The sequence below is a fragment of the Acinonyx jubatus genome, chromosome B3 (assembly GCF_027475565.1).
Source record: "Acinonyx jubatus isolate Ajub_Pintada_27869175 chromosome B3, VMU_Ajub_asm_v1.0, whole genome shotgun sequence".
NCBI lineage: Eukaryota > Metazoa > Chordata > Mammalia > Carnivora > Felidae > Acinonyx > Acinonyx jubatus.
In genome coordinates, this window is record NC_069386.1 from 82,438,190 (window position 1) to 82,459,793 (window position 21,604).

At 37.0% G+C, this 21,604-nt stretch overlaps 1 protein-coding gene and 1 long non-coding RNA gene across 3 annotated transcripts in view; one reads left to right on the forward strand and one right to left on the reverse strand.

Moving 5' to 3' along the window:
• LOC128316021 (uncharacterized) overlaps positions 1 to 1,722 on the forward strand; it is a 47,028-nt gene extending 45,306 nt beyond the window's left edge. For both annotated transcript variants that reach the window (XR_008299359.1, XR_008299358.1), the window contains exon 4: positions 585 to 1,722. This is a non-coding gene — a long non-coding RNA (uncharacterized LOC128316021). The remainder of the gene's footprint in view (positions 1 to 584) is intronic.
• The window catches only part of SNX6 (sorting nexin 6), a 61,821-nt gene that overhangs the window by 16,105 nt on the left and 24,112 nt on the right, over positions 1 to 21,604 (reverse strand). The window contains exons 7-10 of the mRNA XM_053224355.1: positions 15,994 to 16,089; positions 14,165 to 14,270; positions 4,920 to 4,995; positions 2,426 to 2,465 (exon numbers count right to left, since the gene is read on the reverse strand). Coding sequence (XP_053080330.1) covers positions 2,426 to 2,465; positions 4,920 to 4,995; positions 14,165 to 14,270; positions 15,994 to 16,089 — 318 coding nt within the window. The remainder of the gene's footprint in view (positions 1 to 2,425; positions 2,466 to 4,919; positions 4,996 to 14,164; positions 14,271 to 15,993; positions 16,090 to 21,604) is intronic.

A 21,604-nucleotide genomic window follows, 5' to 3' on the forward strand; every position in this document is an offset into this window, starting at 1 on the left:
AGCAGGCTTAGCAATGTCATCATGGAGCCCGATGTGGGGCTCAAACTCATGAACCGTGAGATCATGACCTGAACCAAAATCAAGAGTTGGATGCTTAACCGACTGAGCCACCCAGGTGCCCCTAAATGTTCTATATCTTGATGTGGGTGTTCATTATATGGGTGTGTTAAATTTGTTAAATTTCACTAAGCTGTATACTTCTCATATATGCTCTTTCCTATATGTAAAATATATTTCAGTAAAAAGTTAGCAAAAACCTTGAAGCTTAAGACACATTCCCTTACAGAGAAATAAACTTATGAACCTAACAATAAATGCACAGACATAAAATATATTCAAAATTGATTTAGATAAATTTAGATAAACTGATTTAGATAAATCTAGGTAACATGTTAGATGGAAGTTGGGTGCTTTTAAATATGGCTCCTCTCTCCTTCCACTAAGAAGGAGTAGGGGTATGTATGTATGTATGTATTCCCTTCCCTTGATTCTGGGCCCTAACACTGCTTGATCAATACAAAAGTGATGCTGTGCCAGTTTCAAGGCCTTAATGAAACTAGCAATTTTCACTTCCCATTTTTCAGGATGCTTGCTTTCAAGCCACCATACTGTGAGGAAGCCTAAGCAGCTCCATGGAAAAGCAACACGCAAATGTTACAGCCAATAGCCCCGGCTAAAGTCTCGGTTGGTAGCCAGTATCACCCCCAGACACCTGAGTGAAAGAGCCTTCAGAGGATTCTAGCCCACAGCCTTCATATGTTCCCTGTTGAGGCCCCAGACATTATGGAGTAAAGGCAAGCCACCTCTGTTCTGCCTTTTGTGAATTCTTGACCCAAAGAATTCATTAGCATAATAAAATGGCTGTCGTTTTAAGCTACTGATTTTAGGATGGTTTGTGCCACAGCAATAATAACCAGAACAACACCAAGACACCAAAAGAAATGAAGACTGTGGTGCCTATGGCAACGTGCCATCTAGATCTCCTTCATGAGAAATTGCTTGCTGCAAGGAGCATAGTTTGTTCAGAGTCCCAGCTGCAATCTCTCTAGATCAGAACAATATTCATCCCAAGGTTATGATACATCCTTCCCTCCTTGCCTCAGCTGCACCCAATGACAGAGCACAGGGGCCGTAGCACTAGCCCAGTCTTGCTGATGCCGTACTGCCTCTAATGAGCAACTTTGGCTGAGGACTCCCTTTTGATCTGGACAAAACTTTCTTAAGACTGCGCTATAGTCTGAAACTCCTCCTACCAAGTCCCTCTCCTTTCCCAGGTGTAGACCTGCACTATGGTCTGAAGTCTCTTCATGTCTATCCTGCTCCTCCCTCTTTGTTCTTCCCAATGAATCTCTTGCATGTCTAATCTCATCTTGACATTTACTTCTGCAAAAATACTAACTCATAAAGCTATTCTGTGATAGTTCCCTATTCTTTTGATGTAGACACACAGGAAACTGTATCTTCCTGGAAAATGCTCATTTGTACAAATACCAAAAGTGAAATAATGGGCTTTCGGGACCCTTCACTACAACAACATTTATGTATTTAATGATGGTTTCCTTTGTAAGAAAATAACTCCTTTTCTTTTACTTATCTTCATTACCTATTACTCAATTGACAAAGTCACGTTGAAATCAGATTTCTACAATGGACTAGCCACTTCCAATCTCAGGTAAGTGCCATTAAACACATAATAAACATTTCACTCTTCTCTGAACTTCATCAAAGTGTTTTAGTATTATTGTATCTAAGACTAATCCCTGAAAATCAAGACTACATCAACATTAAAGCATTATTGCTATTTAACCTTTTTTGCAGTTGTGTATTTGCCTCATATTGTTAAACTCACTTTTTTTTTTTTTTTAAATGTTTAAGAGAGAGAGAGCGTGAGCAGGGGAGGGGCAGAGGGAGATGGGGACAGAGGATCCTAAGCGGGCTCTGTGCTGAAAGAAGCCAGCCCATTGTGGGGCTCAAACTCATGAACCCTAAGATCATGACCTAAGCTGAAGTTGGACGCTCAGTTGAGTCACCCAAGGACACAGATATAACTCGCTTTTAAACCACTGTGTCAAGAGGGATCAAAAGCAATGCAATCTTGGTAAAACCGTAATAAATCTAAAACTTTCTTCTAGCATACAAAGCCCCAGAAAAAGACCATTCTTCATAAAAGTAAACCTAGTCTCTATAATGAACATGTTCTCTGATCAAGAATATGAACTTTTACAAATACCAAAAGGCCATAACAACAGCAACAAAAAAAATGAGTTTCCTGAAAAACAACTTACAATTTTCAAATCTAAGTCTGTTTCTTCATCCTTCTGAAGTAGAACTCATCTTTCTCAACAAAGTTAAACACAATCATAACAGGTTAAACAGTACTGTATGCAATGATTTAGACTCCCAAAGGTTAACTGATAGTACTTACTCTGGTTTTATCAAATAGTTCTGAAACTTTGAGAAAAAACCTGGAAGGGAAAAATATTTCATCAGAAGCCAGCTCTGAAATGATTTTCCAAGTCAAATGTTGAGAGAATATGCCCCCAAACTGTATTAATAATGAACACTGTTATCTCACTACAGTAATATTTGATGGTCTCGTTCAATGCAGACTTCATTTAGTTCAACATCTCTGTACTTCCACCCATATAACAGATAACTTGGAAACTGTTGTTACAGAAAATCTTACCCTTTCAAAGTAACAATCTAAGCCATATATTTATTAATTTCTAACTTTTTAAAATTCAATTTTTTTCCCTAATCTCTATACCCAATGTGGGGCTTGAACTCACAACCCCTGGATCAAAAGGCACATGCTCCACCAACTGAGCCAGCAGGCACCCCTAAGCCATACATACATTTAAACAAAAAAAAATTTTTCCTTACATTCATTAATATGCCACATAATACTAAATAAAGCCCATGATTTCAAAATTCTTATAGAAGTACAGAACAATCAGATCCAAAGAGACAAAAGGCTGATTTAAAAGGAAACCACTAAGGCTGGAACAGCTCTTGAAGTTATTTGATAGTTATGTTTTAAACACCTTCAAATAGAGCTGCTTTGTTTTAGAAAATAACAGAAATGAGTAAGCAATTTGTATCTCAAAATTCATGTTCACTTTTAACTAAATTGCCTATCTCTCAATGGTGATACCAACTAAAAAATATCCCAATGCACAGCTTTTTAAAAGAGTATTCTGTAAAATATGTAATTACTGGTGACGTTATAACTGGATGAAGGCAAGTGCTATTGAAAGCTAAAACACTATTTTATGAACTTTGTTTTACTAAAAAGAACTTGCTTGACAGGTTTATGCCCAGTTACACATGGCAAGGTTGACTTTTTCTTCTTATCAAAGACTTACAAATCCTTTTTTTAAAAATTATGTTTATTCATTTTTGAGAGACAGAGAGAGACAGAGTGTGAGCAGGGGAGGGGCAGACAGAGAGGGAGATACAGAATCCAAAGCAGGCTCCAGGCTCTGGGCTGTCAGCACAGAGCCTGATGTGGGGCTAGAACCCACGAATTATGAGATCATGAACTGAAGTCAGATGCTTAACCGACTGAGCCACCCAGGCACTCCAAGACTTATGAATTCTTAGGAAAGGTAGCATGTTAATTAATGTAAGCCATATATATATATATGTATAGTACCTTGCTTTGCTGAAAAACTTGGATCTTTGGATCTTACAGGTCTACTAAGACAAGATACACTAGAAAAAAGATTCAAGGATGTGGCTTAGAAAAAGGCATAAGCTAGGAAAATAGTTTTGCCACTTAAGTTTGAAAAAAAAAGTTTGGATTATTTTTCAATAAACAGTTGTGTTTAAACAATATTATAGGAAAAACTAAAATTAACCATGGTTAGATTAATGTGGAAAGCTAACATAAATTAAATAAGGGACAGCTGTGTAAGCAAACATTCAGAGAGTATTTCCATACTAACACATACAACAGCTACCCTCTGGTCACCCTAGGACTACCCTGAGATTCACTAAACTTAAAAACTAAAACTAGCCTCTCTAAAAAGTATAAACTAATACCATCATATTTTACTTTAAAAGTCGATTTGGCCTCCAAAGAAATACATACATACATATATATACTGTATATTCTAATTTCAGAACGTTTATTTATAATAAACTTCATCAAAACCTAAGAACATTTTGACATAAGTTCTGTGTCTCTTCCTTACACATACACACAACGTCAGCCAATTTTCATCAAATAACACTTTGTAAATGTTAAAATATACATTAAAGTCAATTTTTATTTTTCAGATTTTCTTTTTAAATGTTTATTTTTGAGAGAGAGAGCATGTGAACTGGGGAGGGACAGCGAGAAAGGGAGACAGAGGATCCGAAGCAGGCTATGTGTTGACAGTAGAGAGTCCTGATAGTAGAGAGTCCGATGTGGAGCTTGAACCCATGAACCGTGAGATCATGACCTGAGCAGAAGTCGGACATTTAAACTGAGTTCCCTAGGCACCTCTATTTTTCAGATTTAAGAAATAAGAGAGAAAGAGTAGAGGAAAAAATAACATTGATCCAAGTTTATAAAAAAGTTCCTTATTACTGATGTGTTTTGATGAAGATATTCTAAATGCCTGCTGGGTCAGGCACTCTACATGCCCAGGCTGCTAGCAAAATTTTTGTTTTATTTAATGTTTTAAAACTTTTTTTTTTTTTAATGTTTATTTTTGAGAGAGAGACAGAGTGTGAGCAGGGGAGGAGCAGAGAGAGAGGGAGACATAGAATCCAAAGCAGGCTCCAGACTCTGAGCTGTCAGCACAGAGCCCAATGCAGGGCTCGAACTCACAAACCATGAGATCATGACCTGAGCCAAAGTCAGACGCCTAACCAACTGAGCCACCCAGGCGCCCTGTGTTTTATTTAATGTTTTAAATCAGAATCCTTACTTGCATATATCTGTAGAATCCTGAGTTCCTAAAGCATATAGCGAAGAGCCAATCCTATTGTAATCATCTGCAGCACCTATGGAAAAGATTGTTAGAATTTCATATATTTGTTCATTGATTCAAAAATACTTATTGAGCATTCACCTGCTAAACAAATGTGTATACAGTATGAGATATTCCAAGTCTGGTGAAGGAAATGACAATAACTATAATATAATTTGATGGAATATTATATCAGAATATTCTATCAGAAGTAGGTAAAAACTACTTTGGGAGCAGGGGAAACCTGAGTAAGTTAGGGAAGGATTTATAGACACTACCGAGTGAGTCAGAACTTGCAGGATAAGAAAAATCTTTACCAGACAAAAGAGGGGAGAGCATTCTGGATAAAGGGCAGAGCATGGATACAGGCTAGTAAGACATAAAAGAACACAGTATATTCAGACAGCCTTCTAGAAAGAAGGCACTACAAGGATACAGAGGGGAGTGGAAGGAGTTGAAGATGGAAAAATAAATTAGAGGTATCTTGGAGGGAAAATGGGTTTTTGGATACCATGATAAAGTTTGGATTTGATCTTATAAGAATGGGTGTTATTAAACATTTAAAAATAACAGTAGTGGTAAAATCAACCACTGCCTGGAATAAAGACTAGAAGTGGAGAGACACAGAAGGCAGAGCAACCAACTAGGAAATTTTTGGGTCCAATACTGATTGTTAGGATCAAAGTAGCGAAAATACTGACAGCAGAGAGGAACAACAAGGCTGGAAGATATTTAGGAAACCTAATAGGTAGGATTTACAATTAGGAAATCCTAATAGGTAGGATTACAAACAGGAGACCTGAGGTAGGAAGAAAAATTATGGAGCTTGGGAAGCTACATGAATGGTGGTAGCACCATTACCCTTAGGTGCCAGGAAGCAAAGTATTCAACTTTAGCACAATACTCTTCCTATTCCTAGCACTCACCCCCAGGACAACTTGTTGAAAAAAGATTACTTGTTTCAGAAAAAGGATAGTACAGTGCAATGGTTAAGCTCATGGTCCTGGGACCCAATTTACCAGCTATATGACCTTGAGTTTATCACTTAACTTGTGAATGCCTTGCTTTCTTCATCTGGAAATGGGGATAATAATGGTACCAGTCTTATAAAATTACTTGGATTAAGTGAGTTAATCAATGTTACTATATATCTGGCACACAGTGAATATAGTACTATATAAATGTTTGCTATTATTAATGAAATCCAAGATGTGTACTTTGTATGGAAATTTCCACTTATCCTCAGTAGTATGTTTATAAGGTTTTAGTGTGTTTATTCTTTAACAAAACAGTAATCCTTACATTATACTTTATATGTTGTACAAAGTTATATTCAACAGATAAGGCTGAAATTTGGTGACTATTTACTTACTGTTATTCAGAAACAGATCTATTCTGGTATCTTTCATAAAGATACTTAGAATACAAATTTTGGACTCTGAATAGGAACTTCTATATGTGAGACTTTTCACTATTAACCTAAAATTTTAAGTTAAAAAATCACATAAAGGTTGGTTTATCAAGGCAGGTATCAAAAATGATTTGTGTCCAATATCACATACAGTAATATTTTATACTTAAAATGATGCTGAAATTATTTATTATTATTTTTAATATTTAATTTTGAGAGAGAGAGAACGAGCAGGGGAGGGGCAGAGAGTGAGAGGGAGACACAGAATCCAAAGCAGGCTCCAGGCTCTGAGCTGTTAGCACAGAGCCTGACACGGGTCTCGAACCGTGAGATCATGACCTGAGCCAAAGTCGGAGGCTTAACCGACTGAGCCACCGAGGTGCCCCTGAGATTTCTTTTCTTTTCTTTTTTTTTTTTTTTACATTTATTTATTTTTGAGAGACAGAGAGAGACAGAGCACAAGTGGGGGAGGGGCATAGAGAGAAGGAGACACAGAATCCGAAGCAGGCTCCAGGCTCTGAACTGACAGCACAGAGCCCACACGCGGGGCTCGAACTCACAAACCATGAGATCATGTCCTGAGCCTGAGTCGGACACTTAACCAACTGAGCCACCCAGGCGCCCCCTGAGATTATTTTTTAGAGCAAGAAATTCCTGTCTCCTAGTATCTGGCTCTGAGCACACTACCCTTTTCGGCTATTACATCATTATACGATCACAGAAAATAAGCAAACTGCCTTGATTTTATATTCATCACAGTGAGGCTGAAAAGCTTAGTTTTTCATAGTCCAAGCTAGTTAAGTTCATGCGTTGTGAAAAAAGTTTTTACTTTATAATTTTATAATTATGTAATAATTATAATTTTGTAAAATAGATTCGCCATCATCTCTTCTACAAATACTGTTCCATTTGGCCAAATAGAATAAATAAGAATTATGTTATCTTAACAGATGACTCTCTACCTTTATAGTTCTTTATGTTTCCATAGCACAAATATATACCTCTATTAAAGGACTGACTACAATACACTGTAATTTTCTGCTTTTCAGATTTCTGCAAAATTTCTGCAAAATTAATTCCTGAAGGGCAAAGACTATATTTTCTTCATCTTGAAATTACCAATGCCTAACATTATGGTTGGCAAACAGGCCAATGTTTATAAACTATTTTATTTTACTTAATTTTATTTATCCTATCCTATCCTATCCTATGCAGGTCCACGCCCAACATGGGGCTTGAACTCATTACCCTGAGATTAAGAGTCATAGACTCAGGGGTGCCTGGGTGGCTCAGTCAACGAGTATTACACTCTTGATTTCAGCTCAGGTCAAGCATGAAGTCTGCTTAGAATTCATTCATTCTCTCTCTCTCTCTCTCTCTCTGCCACTCTCCCCCTCTGGTGTTCTCTCTCTCTCTTAAAAAAACAACAAAAAAAGAGTCGTATGCTCTACTGACAGCCAGCAAGTTGCCCCTGAGCTAAATAACTTTAAAACAATTTTTAAAGTATAGTAGGATTCTATTTTATTTTAATTTTTTAAAGGATTTTATTTTTAAGTAATCTCTTCATTCAATGTGGGGCTCAAACCTACAACCCTGAGATCAAGAGTCGCATATTCTACTGACTGAGCCAGCCAGGCACCCCTAATAGGATTCCATTTTAAATAATCAAAAATAAACTTAAGGATACTCCTAATTATTACAACTAACACTAGTATATATACCATTTCATATTTACAAAGTTTTTCTTTCTTGAGGGGGTACAGGCGAGGCCTGTGGGCTCCAGCCTGGTCCAGTTGGTGGAGTATGGGGGTCCCCAGGAAAGCAAACAGGGTACTGCTGGAGCCCCACAGGGTGCACTATGTGACTCTGGGTGTGTAGAGGGAGTAAGTGCAGGTCTTGATGGAGGGACAGGGAGAGGACAGACTAGGACAAAGTTTCTCTTAACAGAGGAGTAAAACGTGTGAGATAACTCATCTTAATGTCATTTTATAAACAAGGCAACCAGTATAATACCAATTAATTATGTGACTTGCCCAATGCTCTAGAGCAAATTGGTAATAAATCTAGGAAGGAATTCAAGCTTCCCACACTTTATAGTTCTTAAGTACTGAACAAGCAAATATAAATAACTACTTCCTTAGAAGAAATCTATAAGTTACAAAAATAGAATAAAATATAAAAATAACTCTTAGCCTTCTCCAAAGAATGACACAAGAATAGAAGGTATCAAGCCAGAGACTTTATTTCCTTTCTGTTACAGCATGTAACAGTACTCCAAAACAGAGGTTCTTATTTCTAGGTACCAGCTGAACTGTCTTGATAACAGAGGTTCTCAAACTTTTTGGTCTAAGGACTCCTTTACACTCTTAGAAATTATTGAGGATACTAAATAATTGTGTTTATGGGGGTTATGTCTATCAATATGTACTGTATGTTTTTTAAGTAAAGCAAAATGATTAAAAGTATTAAAATCATAGTTAACATAAGTAATATTTCAAATGAAAAATAACTATATGTATTTTTAAATTAGTGAGCAGAGTGACACTATTACATTTTTGCAAATTTTTTGTGTCTTTATCTTAATAGAAGACAGCTGCATTCTCTTACCTGCTTCTGCATTCAATCGTAATATTATAATACATTGCTTTTGTTCAAATATGTGGAGAAAATGCAGTCTCAAACAGATATGTAGCTTTATTTTCAGATAATTGTGGATATTCTTTTTAAAAAAAATATTTTTTAATGGTTATATTTATTTTTGAGAGAGAGACAGACAGACAGAGTATAGCAGCGGAGGTACAGAGAGAGAGGGAGACAGAGAATCCAAAGCAGGCTCCAGGCTCTGAGCTGTCAGCACAGAGTCCGACGCGGGGCTCGAACTCGTCAACTGCGAGATCATGACCTGAGCCGAAGTCGGACACTCAACCGACTGAGCCACCCAGGCGCCCCGTGGATATTCTTCTTTGATACCACCCCAAAACTCAACAAGTAGTAGTTTCTTTAAGAGTTAGTTGTAATGACATGGATGGAACTGGAGAGTGATATGCTAAGTGAAATAAGTCATACAGAGAAAGACGATACCATACATTTTCACTCTTATGTGGATCCTGAGAAACCTAACAGAGGACCATGGGGGAGGGGAAGAGGAAAAAAAAAAGTTACAGAGAGGGAAGGAGGCAAACCATGAGAGACTCTTAAAAACTGAGAATAAACTGAGGGTTGACGGATGAGCACTGGGTGTTGTTTGGAAACCAATTTGACAATAAATTTCATATTAAAAAAAATAGTTGCAGTGGGGAATCTAAAATCATATCAATAAACTTTCTAAGCTCTATTACATTAAACTCCATTGGTATAAATAAGTGATATTAATCCCAAGATCATAAAGTTGGTTTAACATTTGAAAATCAATCAATACATAATAGACTAAAAGGAAAAAACGGGATTATCTGAACACTGCAGCTGCAAAAAGAGCATATGAAAAGAATCCAACGCTCATTCCTGATTTAAAAAAACACAACCTCTCAGATAAATTTATAAGACAATTTTTCCACCCTGATAAAAAGCATCTAGGAAAAACCTACACCAAACACCATAATTAATGGTTTAAGAATGAATGCCTTCCCCATAAGCTAAGGAACAAGGCAAAGATGCCTATTCTCACCACTTCCATCCACACTGCACTGGAGCTATAGGTATAGCTTCAGTACAACAGGGCAAAGACAAGAAATAAATGGAATCTAAATTGGAAACAAGTGTAATTGTTTTTATTGGCAGATGATCATCTATGTAGAAAATCATAAGGAATCTACAAAATAGTTACTGGAACTAATAAGTGAGTTTATTTAGTAATATTGCAAGATACAAAATCAATACAGAAAACACACTGTACTTCTATATATTAGCAAAGAACTAGAAACTGAAATGTAAAAAACACATCATTTATGATAGCATCAAAAAATAATTAGGGATCAATTCAACTAAAGGTGTATAAGATCCTCGGACTTCAAGCTGTATTACAAAGCTGTAATCATCAAGATAGTATGGTATTGGCACAAAAACAGACACTCAGATCAACGGAACAGAACAGAGAACCCAGAATGGACCCACAAACATATAGCCAACTAATCTTTGACAAAGCAGGAAAGTATATCTGATGGAATAAAGACAGTCTCTTCAGCAAGTGATGCTGGGAAAACTGGACAGTAACATGCAGAAAAATGAACCTGGACCACTTTCTTATACCATACACAAAAATAAACTCAAAATGGATGAAAGACCTAAATGTAAGACAAGCCATCAACATCCTCGAGGAGAAAGCAGGCAATAACCTCTTTGATCTTGGCTGCAGCAACCTCTTACTCAATGCATCTCCAGGGGCAAGGGAAACAAAAGCAAAAATGAACTATTGGGACCTCAACAAAATAAAAAGCTTCTGCACAGCAAAGGAAACAATCAGCAAAACTAAAAGGCAACCGACAGAATGGGAGAAGATATTTGCAAACGACATATCAGATAAACGGTTAGTATCCAAAATCTACAAAGAACTTATCAAACTCAACACCCAGAAAACAAATAATCCAGTGAAGAAATGGGTAAAAGACATGAATAGACACTTCTCCAAAGAAGACATCCAGATAGCCAACCGACACATGAAAAAATGTTCAACATCACTCATCATCAGGGAAATACAAATTAAAACCACAATGAGATACCACCTCACACCAGTCAAGAATGGCTAAGATGAACAACTCAGGCAACAACAGATGTTGGCCAGGACGCAGAGAAAGAGGATCTCTTTTGCACTGCTGGTGGGAATGCAAACTGGTGCAGCCACTCTGGAAAACAGCATGGAGGTTCCTCAAAAAATTAAAAATAGAACTATCCTATGACCCAGCAATTGCACTACTAAGTATTTATCCAAGGGATACAGGTATGCTGCTTCAAAGAGGCACATGCACCCCAATGTTTATAGCAGCACTATCAACAATAGCCAAAGTATGGAAAGAGCCCAAATGTCCATCAATGGATGAATGAAGAAGATGTGGTATATATACACAATGGAGTATTACTTGGCAATCAAAAAGAATGAAATCTTGCCATTTGCAACTATGTGGATGGAACTAGATGGTATTAAAGCGAAATTAGTCACAGAAAGACAAATATCATATGACTTCACTCATATGAGGACTTTAAGACAGAACCGATGAACACAAGGGAAGGGAAGCAAAAATAAAATAAAAACAGGGAGGGGGACAAAACATGAGAGACTCTTAAATATGGAGAACAAACAGAAGGTAACTGAAGGGAGGGGGGATGGGCTAAATGGGTAAGGGGCATTAAGGAATCTACTCCTGAAATCGTTGTTGCACTATATGCAACTACGCTAACTAACTTGGATGTAAATTTAAAAAAATAAAAAATTAAATTAAAAAAAAAACGGTGTATAAGACCTGTACAATATAAGTTAAAAAACACTGCTGAGAGAATTATAAGGAAGACCAAACTAAATGGAGAGATATACTATATTTACGTATCAGAAGAGTCAATATCGTTAAGATGTCAATCTTCCCCAAACTGACCTACAGATTCTACACAACCCCAAAATCCCAGACGGCATTTGTGTAGAAAGTGACAAGCTAATTCTAAAATCGATATGAACTGAAATAAGTCAATCAGAAGAAGACAAATCCCACACGATTTCACTCATATGTGGAATTTAAGAAACAAAACAGATGAACATATGGGAAAGGAAGGGGAAGAGAAGAGAGGGAAACAAACCACAAGAGACTCTTAACAATAGAGAACAAACGATAGAGAGTAGACAGAGGGAGGTGGGTAAGACATGGGCTAGATGGGTGATGGAAATTAAGGAGGGCACTTGTGACAAACATGGAGTATTGTAAGTAATGAATCACTAAATTCTACTCCTGAAACCAATGTTGCACTGTATATTAACTAAGTAAAATTTAAATAAAAAAATAAAATCCATATGAAAATGTAAAGAACCTAGAGGGGCCAAAAACAACTTTGGTAAAGAAGAAAAAAGCTAGAAGATTTATGTAAGAAGGGATGTTCAACATCATTAGTCATTAGGGAAATGCAAATTAAAAATTAAAACTACACAGAGACATTACTGACTTATGAGAATGGCTGAAATGAAAAAGAATGAGTATCCTTGTTGGAAAAGATGTGGAGCAACTGGAACGCTCATGTACAGCTGGTAGGAATATAAAATGGTACAATCATTTTGGGAAAAAAGTGGCAGTTTTTTCCAAAGTTTTTAAAAAGTTAATTATACACTTACCGCATGACCTGGTCACTCTTTCAGGTATTACCCAAGAGCAACGGAAGCACATGTCCATACAAAGACTTACATATAGATGGTTCACATCAGCTTTATTTATAACAGCCAAAAGCTAACAACAACCCAAATGTCCACCAATAGCTGAATGGATGAACAACTGTGATATATCCATACAATAGAATAATACTCAGCAATAAAAAGGAATAACCTCTCGATACACACATGAATGAATCTCAAAATAATTTTGTTGAATTTCAAAGCTAAATAATAAAGAGTACATATAGTATGATTCCATTTATATAAAATTCTAGAAAATGCAAACTAATCTACAGAGACAAAAAGCAGATCGGTGGTTTCCTGGGGACAGGGTGAGAAGGAGGGATTACAGAGGGCTATAAGGAAACTTGTGGAGGTGATAGATACATTAATTATCTTGGCTGTAGTGATGATTTTACACATATGTCAAAACTTATCAAATTGTATACTCTGAATACTACAGCTTACTGATATCAATTTTTACCTCAATAAAGATGTTAAAAAACCCCATTAGCCTATCTTGAACTTTGAATGAATCTTTTACATATGTGATTTTGTAACATCATGTATGTGATCATTTAGAAAATATCGGTTCAATGAATGATGCAGACCTTCCAAATGTTGATGCACTTCAGTATACATAAATAGTATCAAAAATTCACATATTCCCTCCCTCAGACCAGTCTTTAATTATTGGGAACCAAGCTCATGGGGATGGATACAAGTTTTCCAAAATTCTACTTATTGTTGGAAAGCTTGACTTTTATCATTGTCAACAAATACTGTCAGTTGTTTTCCTTAAAGTGACAGGGTCACTTAATTTTTAAGAAAATGTCTACCAAATACTCAACTATGAATAATCATCATTTGTCCATTGTTCTCTCAAGTAAAAATGGGGTTTTATGAAAAAAGCAACTAGTTTAGTTGCAACTCAATCACTAAAATGCTTTTCTAGAGAGAACCATCATATGTAATCAAAGTGCTTTACACATACCTCCCATCATTCAGATATTAAAAAATGTGAACCCAAGGGAAGCGATTTATTAATTAATAATTTTTACTGCTTCATCAAGGACATCCTTAATTGAAAAATCTGTTCTAACTGCAAATGCACTGTAGAAAGAATACAGTGACTATTAGCATAATTTGGTGCTACTGCCCTGGTCTGTGCTAAGGCATCAGTAATTTTATCCACCATGGCTTTTGCATTATCAGTGTAAATATCAACATGGTGAAAAATACAAAAAGCATCATGGATTATTATGAAGATAGTTTTTACCTCACAGACTTGCTAAAAATAAAAAGAGCCCTAGGGTCAAGGCTTCACAGACCAAAGTTTGAGAACCACTGTTCTATATCAAGACTTTTACAAACTGTAAATAAAATAACAACTTTATAATTATTCCATTAAAAAAAGGTAAGCTTTAGCCACAGAGAAAAAAATCTTACTTTTGTGGGATCTTGTCATCCTATCAGATTTAGCAGATGCATCCTTAACTCGGTTATGATATTCTAAAAGAAATGTTCGTTCATGCTCAAAGAAATCATCTACGTCCTATGGGATCAAAAGAAAATGTAATTTTTTCACTTATTTGCTTTAGTGTAATACATAAATCACTTTACCATTATAATACAAAAAAACCAGTAAAACAGCACAGCTATCCTCTAATAATCAGATGTTCTACTGATTTCATCAGTAACTTCAGAGCCCCACATCAGGCTCTCTTCTGTCAGCTCGGAGCCTGCTTTGGATCCTCGGTCCCCGCCTCCCTCTGTCCCCGCCTCCCTCTGTCCCTCCTTTGCTCATTCTCTCTCAAAATAAATAAATAAACTTAAAAAAATTAAAAAATAAAAAATAAAAATACTTTCCTCCTTTCTAAAATAGCAATCAGTTTTTGAAAAAGCAGCAGTTGAAATGATATAAGACCCACATCAACAGAACACAAGGAAGAATCAGTGCTGACAAAATGTCCTTTAAAATTTGTAATACATATGTACCACTTTCCTTGACTGTTAAAATGGGATAAACCATCCAACTGGTAGGACTGAAGATTAAATAAAGTATGTGCTACCAAATACCACACTGTAAATGTTCAAAAAATATTAGTTACTACTAATCATACTCAATACAGAGCATTAAATGGAAGGAAGCAGCGTTCTTATTAGAAAGTAGCCACGGCATATGCAATGTCAACATACCAAGTGACCCATCTCTGAAAATTAAAGTATAAATCAAATGAATAGTACTTTCCACCTAAGTTTTACTGTAGATGTATCTATAAAAACACGTAATGATGACAAAGCTGCATCATTTATCTCTTTCTTAGTGTTTGTTTCATAATGTAATACTTAGGTGTTATTTATTTATATATTTAAAATTTTTTAAATCTTTATTTATTTTTTTAAATGTATTTTATTTTATTTTTGAGAGAAAGAGAGCACTAACGGGGAAAGGGCAGAGACAGAGGGAGATACAGAATCTGAAGCAGGCTCCAGGCTCCAAGCTGTCAGCACAGAGCCCGATGTCAGGCTTGAACTCACAAACCGTGAGATCGTGACCTGAGCCGAAGTCGGATGTTTAATCAACTGAGCCACCCAGGTGCCCCTAAATTTTATTTTTATTTATGTATTTAAGTAAGCTCTATGCCCAATGTGGAGCTTGAATTCATGACCCCGAGATCAAGAGCCTCATGCGCTACCTGAGCCAGGCACCCCAAGACAAGACTAAAACCTCAAAGAAGCTCTTCTAACTCCAGATCTGAACCCAAGTCTGCCCCTAACATTTGTAAGACCAAGGGCAAATGTACAAATGGAGCCCCGCTTCGTGCCCCACCCTGCAGCTCTGTAAGGCACCTAAAGAAACCTCAGATGTATGTAACAGGACACTCCATTCTGCACACTGACCTCCCCTGTGCCTTCCCTTTCCCCAGCTGACCCATGGTCACCCTTGATTACCCACAGAAGAGGAAGACTTGGCTTCAGATTTGGGCAAAGAAATACCGGGTTCCAGATACTTCAAGCATGGTCCAGTTTGGAAGGAAGGGGTATGTGCTCCAGGTGGGCAAATCTCCTTGGACTGCAGAACTCTCGCCCGTTGGGAGAAGGAAGGGCTCTAAAGAGTGGATTCCAGGGCAGGGGGCCCAGTTTCTCAGGCCTAAGCATTCTACTATTCAAACTTCTCTTTTACTCCAATGGTCACCTGCACATCTGAAATCTCTATCTTCTTAAAATAAGTGGATTCTTAAACCAATACCTCTGTTAATCAAATAAAATCTTACCTTTACTCCTGAAACAATTACTCCATCTGCTGATTTAACCATGTTTTTAAAGAAATCTTCAAGTTTCTCTTTTTTATTTTTTCCTCTCACACTCAGCTGAAAGAAAGGTAAACTTCAGTTGGCAATTTTTTTCTTTTTTAGATTACATATGGAAAGTAATGCCTCTTTCATTATTATTTACCACTTGCTGCATCAGGGTGTCCCATAAAGGAATAGCCCATCTAATTTCCTTATCTACTACCATGGTTTCAATGCTCACCATTATATAAATGATTCACAAATCATGATCACTACCACTAAGCTCTTTCTTGAATCTTAGATTCTATTTCCATTTGCCTAGATCATATCCTTATAAATGGAAATTCTGCTAACCTCACATTAGACTAAAGCAGTATTCATTATAATCTAATCTCCAAAACTTTCCTTTTCTTGGTTCTCCCTATTCATGGTCCCTCCTTCATGGTCCCTCCATCCAACCAATCTCTCAGATTCCCACATGTTCCCTAAAACCCCATCCCACTCATTAAAAATCTTGAAATAATCTACAACTTCTTTTTGTCTCTCAAAGCTCAAATTCTACCATCAAATGTCTGAAATTTGTCCCTTTCCTTTCTCACTGTTCTAGTAAAAATCCTCATTATTTCTTGCTTAACTACCACATTGGACTACTAGTTAACATCTCTCATTTCTTCAATCCAATCCATTCTGATGAGGACTTCCAAAATTAAATTTTGAGCATCTCCTCCCTACTCAATAACTTTACAGAGTTTCACAATGTTCAGAGAATAAAAGCCAATCCCCTAGGCATGGTATTCAAGACTTTCAACAATCTGGTTCAATTTACCTTTGTATTCACCACCAAACCCCCACAGAACCTTATGTTCCAAATAGTTCTCAAAAGAAGCTCTAAATGCTTAGGTTCCCCTGTACCTGAAATAGTATCTCTCTTCCCACCAAAAATTATATTCAGACTTCATTAAACATCGAAATTAAAACACATTCTCTTCATGAAAAACCTTTCTAAACTGCTGTATCTTTAGGCCTCTGAATGCACTCTGGGTGTTTTTCAAAACTGTGTTCTTATATTAACTAATTCACTTATTTAAAAAACTATTGACAAATGTATATTACAATCACGCACTGTGCTAGGTGTTCAGAAAATAAGGATGATTAAGAGGTGGTCCATACTCTATAAGAGTAATTTATGGTGCAGAGGAGAATCCAGAGAAACATATGATTAAACATAGGGTGAGCAGTACAATGTTAGAGGAACCCATACGGCACTTCGAGAACACCAAGGGAACTTAATACAGACTTAGAAAATGAGAAAGGTAAGACTGGAGGTTGAAAGACCAGTCAGAGGCTGTTTCAATAACCCAGTCAAGGGTTATAAAGGTCAGAACTAATCTTTAGGTCTGGTGATAGAAGGAAGTAGACACATTCCTAATATAGTAAGAGAGTAGAACAGACAGGATTTGGTGTTTCCTAATAGGAATAGGGAGCAGGGGGATGCCTGAGTGGCTCAGTGAGTTAACTGTCCAACTCTTGATCTCAGCTCAGGTCTTGATCTCGGGGTCTGAGTTCAGGCCTCAGCATGGAGCCTACTTAAAAAAAAAAAAAAAAAAGGAATAGGGAGTAAAGTCATGAGTAATTTTTAGGTCTTAAGAAATTGGAAGGTGCTGGTATCTTCTTTGAGACAGAGAACATAAAAGAAGACCTGCATTTAAAGAAGAGCTCAAACAAGTGATACAGATTTATAAGTTAATAGATATAAAAGTATCTGCAGCCATAGGAGTCAATGAGATCACTTCAGGAGAATTTAGAGTTAGAAGTCTAAAGGAACTTTAAATTTCTGGAGAAATCAGTGAGGAACCTTGGAAGGATCCTATTTAAATGAATGGATATATGGAGGAAAAAGCTCACAAAGGACACTAAGAAGGAGCCACAGAGTTAAGAAGGAAACTCAGAACAGATCCCAAAGATCCAGAAGTACATGGGATCCAGGATAGCTAGAAAGATACCTTTGTCAAAGTGGAAAGGCACAATGTAATATACTATATTAGTAGAATAAAGGACAAAACCACATTATCATCTCAATAGCTATACTTTTTCATAATAAAAACACTCAACAAACTAGGAATAGAAGGGAACTTCTTCAACTTGATCAAGAGCATCAATGAAAACCCCACAGTTAACATCATACTTAATAGTGAAATAGTGAATGCTTTCCTCCCAAGATCATAGACAAAACAAGGATGTCTGCTCTTGTCATTTCTATTTTACATTGTACTGGAGATTCTAGCCAGGGAAGTTAGGCAAGCAAAAGAAATTAAAAGTTGTCCAGATTGGAAAGGAAGAAAAAAAAGCAAAAAAAAAAAAAAAAAGCTAATACATGCATGTGGCTGCCAAGGCAGATGAGGGTTGTAGGAGACACGTGGAGTTGTGGGATTTGATCTCTGATTGGCTTGTATTTCCTAGTGAACAAGGTCATTTTACATCAAGGAGGAACTGCTGCAAGTTGAAATTAGCTTTTATGGAAAATGGGAGAGAGCTGTTTGAAGTCATATATAACCTTGTTATAAATGATGGAGCAGGCAATCTAGGCTACATGAGAACAAAGTAAAGACAAAAGGGCTGCTAACAGGGTCAAAATGCAGAAGAGATCAAGTGTCTAAATGTACCAGAATCAAAGAACAATCAAAATATGAATAGGGAAAAACAGAGCTGTCTATGTTTGGAGTCTATTAATACTAGGGCTTAAGAACTCAGATATGAGGCAGGGTCCTGGGTTATGTCCACTGATAAGGCAGCAAGAACTGAATGGACATTAGGGTGTTGAAGAGGTTATATATTTACTCTACTCTTAAGTAGACTCAGATTATACCTAGTAGAAACAGAGAAGGTATACAACTACTTAAGTAAGGCACTGAACATTAAAGGCAATCATTCCTTACAACAGCAACTATTTCTCAAACAACTCAATGCTAGAATAAGCTTTTCTAGGCCTCCCAGCTGCCTGATGGCCTCTTTAGACTTTAAGACACTCTAGCTCTACTTCAGCAACTTATCAGTCCCATGGCTCTCTGAAACTTAGAAAACAAAACAGCACATGCAGATTGCTTTTCCTGCCCCACTGAAGTATGTAAAGATCCATGAAACAGCATTAGAACAACATTGAGAAAAACCTCTTAGTTTTGGGCCTATAATCTCCTTCTTTTTAAAAAACTTTTTTTGTATTAGTTTATATTTTGAGAGAGACGGAATGAGAGAGCAGGGGAGGGGCACAGAGAGAGGGCGAGAGAATCACAAACAGGCTCCACGCTGTCAGCACAGAGCCTCATGCGTGGCTAGAACCCACCAACCATGAGATCATGACCTGAGCTGAAACTGAGTCAAATGCTTAACCAACTGAGCCACCCAGGCATACCTTTTCTTCTTCTTCTTCTTTTTTAAAAATTTTTAACATTTATTTATTTTTAAGAGACAGAGAAAGATAGTGTGTGAGTGGGGAAGGAGCAGAGAGAGAAGGAGACACAGAATCTGAAGCAGGCTTCAGGCTCTGAGCTGTCAGCACAGAGCCCGACACGGGGCTCAAACTCACGGACCGTGAGATCATGACCTGAGCTGAAGTCACACACCCAACCGACTGAGTCACTCAGGTGTCCCTTCTTTTTTTTTAATGTTTGTTTATTTTTGAGAGAGGGAGGCAGCACAAGCGGAGGAGGGGCAGAGATGGGGACAGAGGATCTGAAGCAGGCTCTGCACTGATAGAGAACCCAATCCTGGGCTCAAACTCATAAACTGTGAGATCATGACCTGATCTTACTTAACTGACTGAGCCACCCAGGTGCCCTGGGGCCTATAATCTTCTATAACCTGTTAATATACTTGCTATTAATTAACGATTAAAAAATATTTGCAAACCACTTTCCTGTCTTTTTAGAGTTTCTCCAAAATACCATGTGCTGGTATTAAAAGGGTTATTATAATGCATGACATCATTATCTCTATTAAGCATATATTAGTGGGAGGAAGAAAAAGAAATCTATATTGAAGGGAGAAAATTTATGAAACCTTAATTTTTTTCCAAAGCTATTTATAAATCTGATCTAAACAATCAATAATCCATTTGACAAAATACAGCATCCATTCTTAATAAAAACCCTCAACAATGTAGGGATAGATGGAATATATCTCAACATCATAACCATATATGAAAGACCCATAGTTAATATCCTCCTCAATGGGGAAAAGCTGAAAGCCTTTCCTTTATAGTCAGGAACAAGACAAGGATACCCATTCTCATCATTACTATTTAACACATTATTGGAAGTCTTAATCTCCGCAGTCAGACAACAAAAAGAAAAGGCACCCAAATCAGCAAGGAGGAAGTCAAACTTTCACATGACACTCTATGTAGAAAATCCGAAAGACTCCACCAAAAAATTGCTAGATCTAATACATGAATTCAGCAAAGTCACAAGACATAAAATTAACATGCAGAAATCTGTTGCATTTTTATACATTGATAACGAAGCAGCAGAAAAAGAAATCAAGGAATTGATTCCATTTGGAACTGCACCAAAAACATACCTAGGAAAATAAACCTAACTAAAGAGGTAAAAGATCTGTACTCTGAAAACTATAAAACACTTATGACAGAAATTGAAGAGGACACTAACAAATGGAAGAGCATTCCATGCTCATGGATTGGAAGAACAAACGTTAAAATGTCAATACTACCCAAAGCAATCCACACATTTAATGCAATACCTATCAAAATACCACCAGCATTTTTCTCAGAGCTAGAACAAACAATCCTAAAATCTGTATGGGACCACAAAAGACCCTAAATAGCCAAAGCAATCCAAAAAAGAAAAACAAAACTGGAGGCATCACGATTCCAGATTTCAAACTATATTACAAAACGGTAGTCATCGAGACAGTATGGTACTGGCACAGAAACAGATACATAGATCAGTGGAACAGAATAGAAAACCCAGAAATGGACCCACAACTATATGGTCAACTAATCTTCGACAAAGCAGGAAAGAAATCCAATGAAAAAAAGACAGTTTCTTCAACAAATGGTGTTGGGAAAAGTGGACAGCAACATGCAGAAGAATGAACCTGGACCACTTTATTACACCATACACAAAAATAAATTCAAAATGGATGAAAGACCTAAATGTGTGATAGGAAACCATCAAATTCCTAGAATAAAACACAGGCAGCAACTTCTCTGACCTTGGCCAGAGCAACTTCTTACTAGACACATTGCCAAAGTTAAGGAAAACAAAAGCAAACATGAACTATTGGGACTTCCTTAAATAAAAAGCTTCTGGGGCACCTAGGTGGCTCAGTCGGTTAAGTGTCAGACCCTTGATTTCAGCTCAGGTCCTGATCTGATGGTTGGATCGAGCCCTGCATGGGGCTCTATGCTGAGTGTGGAGCCTGCTTGGGATTCAATCTCCCCTTCTCTTTCTGCCCCTCCCCTGCTGATGTTTTCTCTCTCTTTCAAAAATAAAAGGCTCCTGCACAGCAAAGGAAACAACCAACAAAACTAAAAGATAGCCTACAGAATGGGAGAAGATATCTGCAAATGACATAT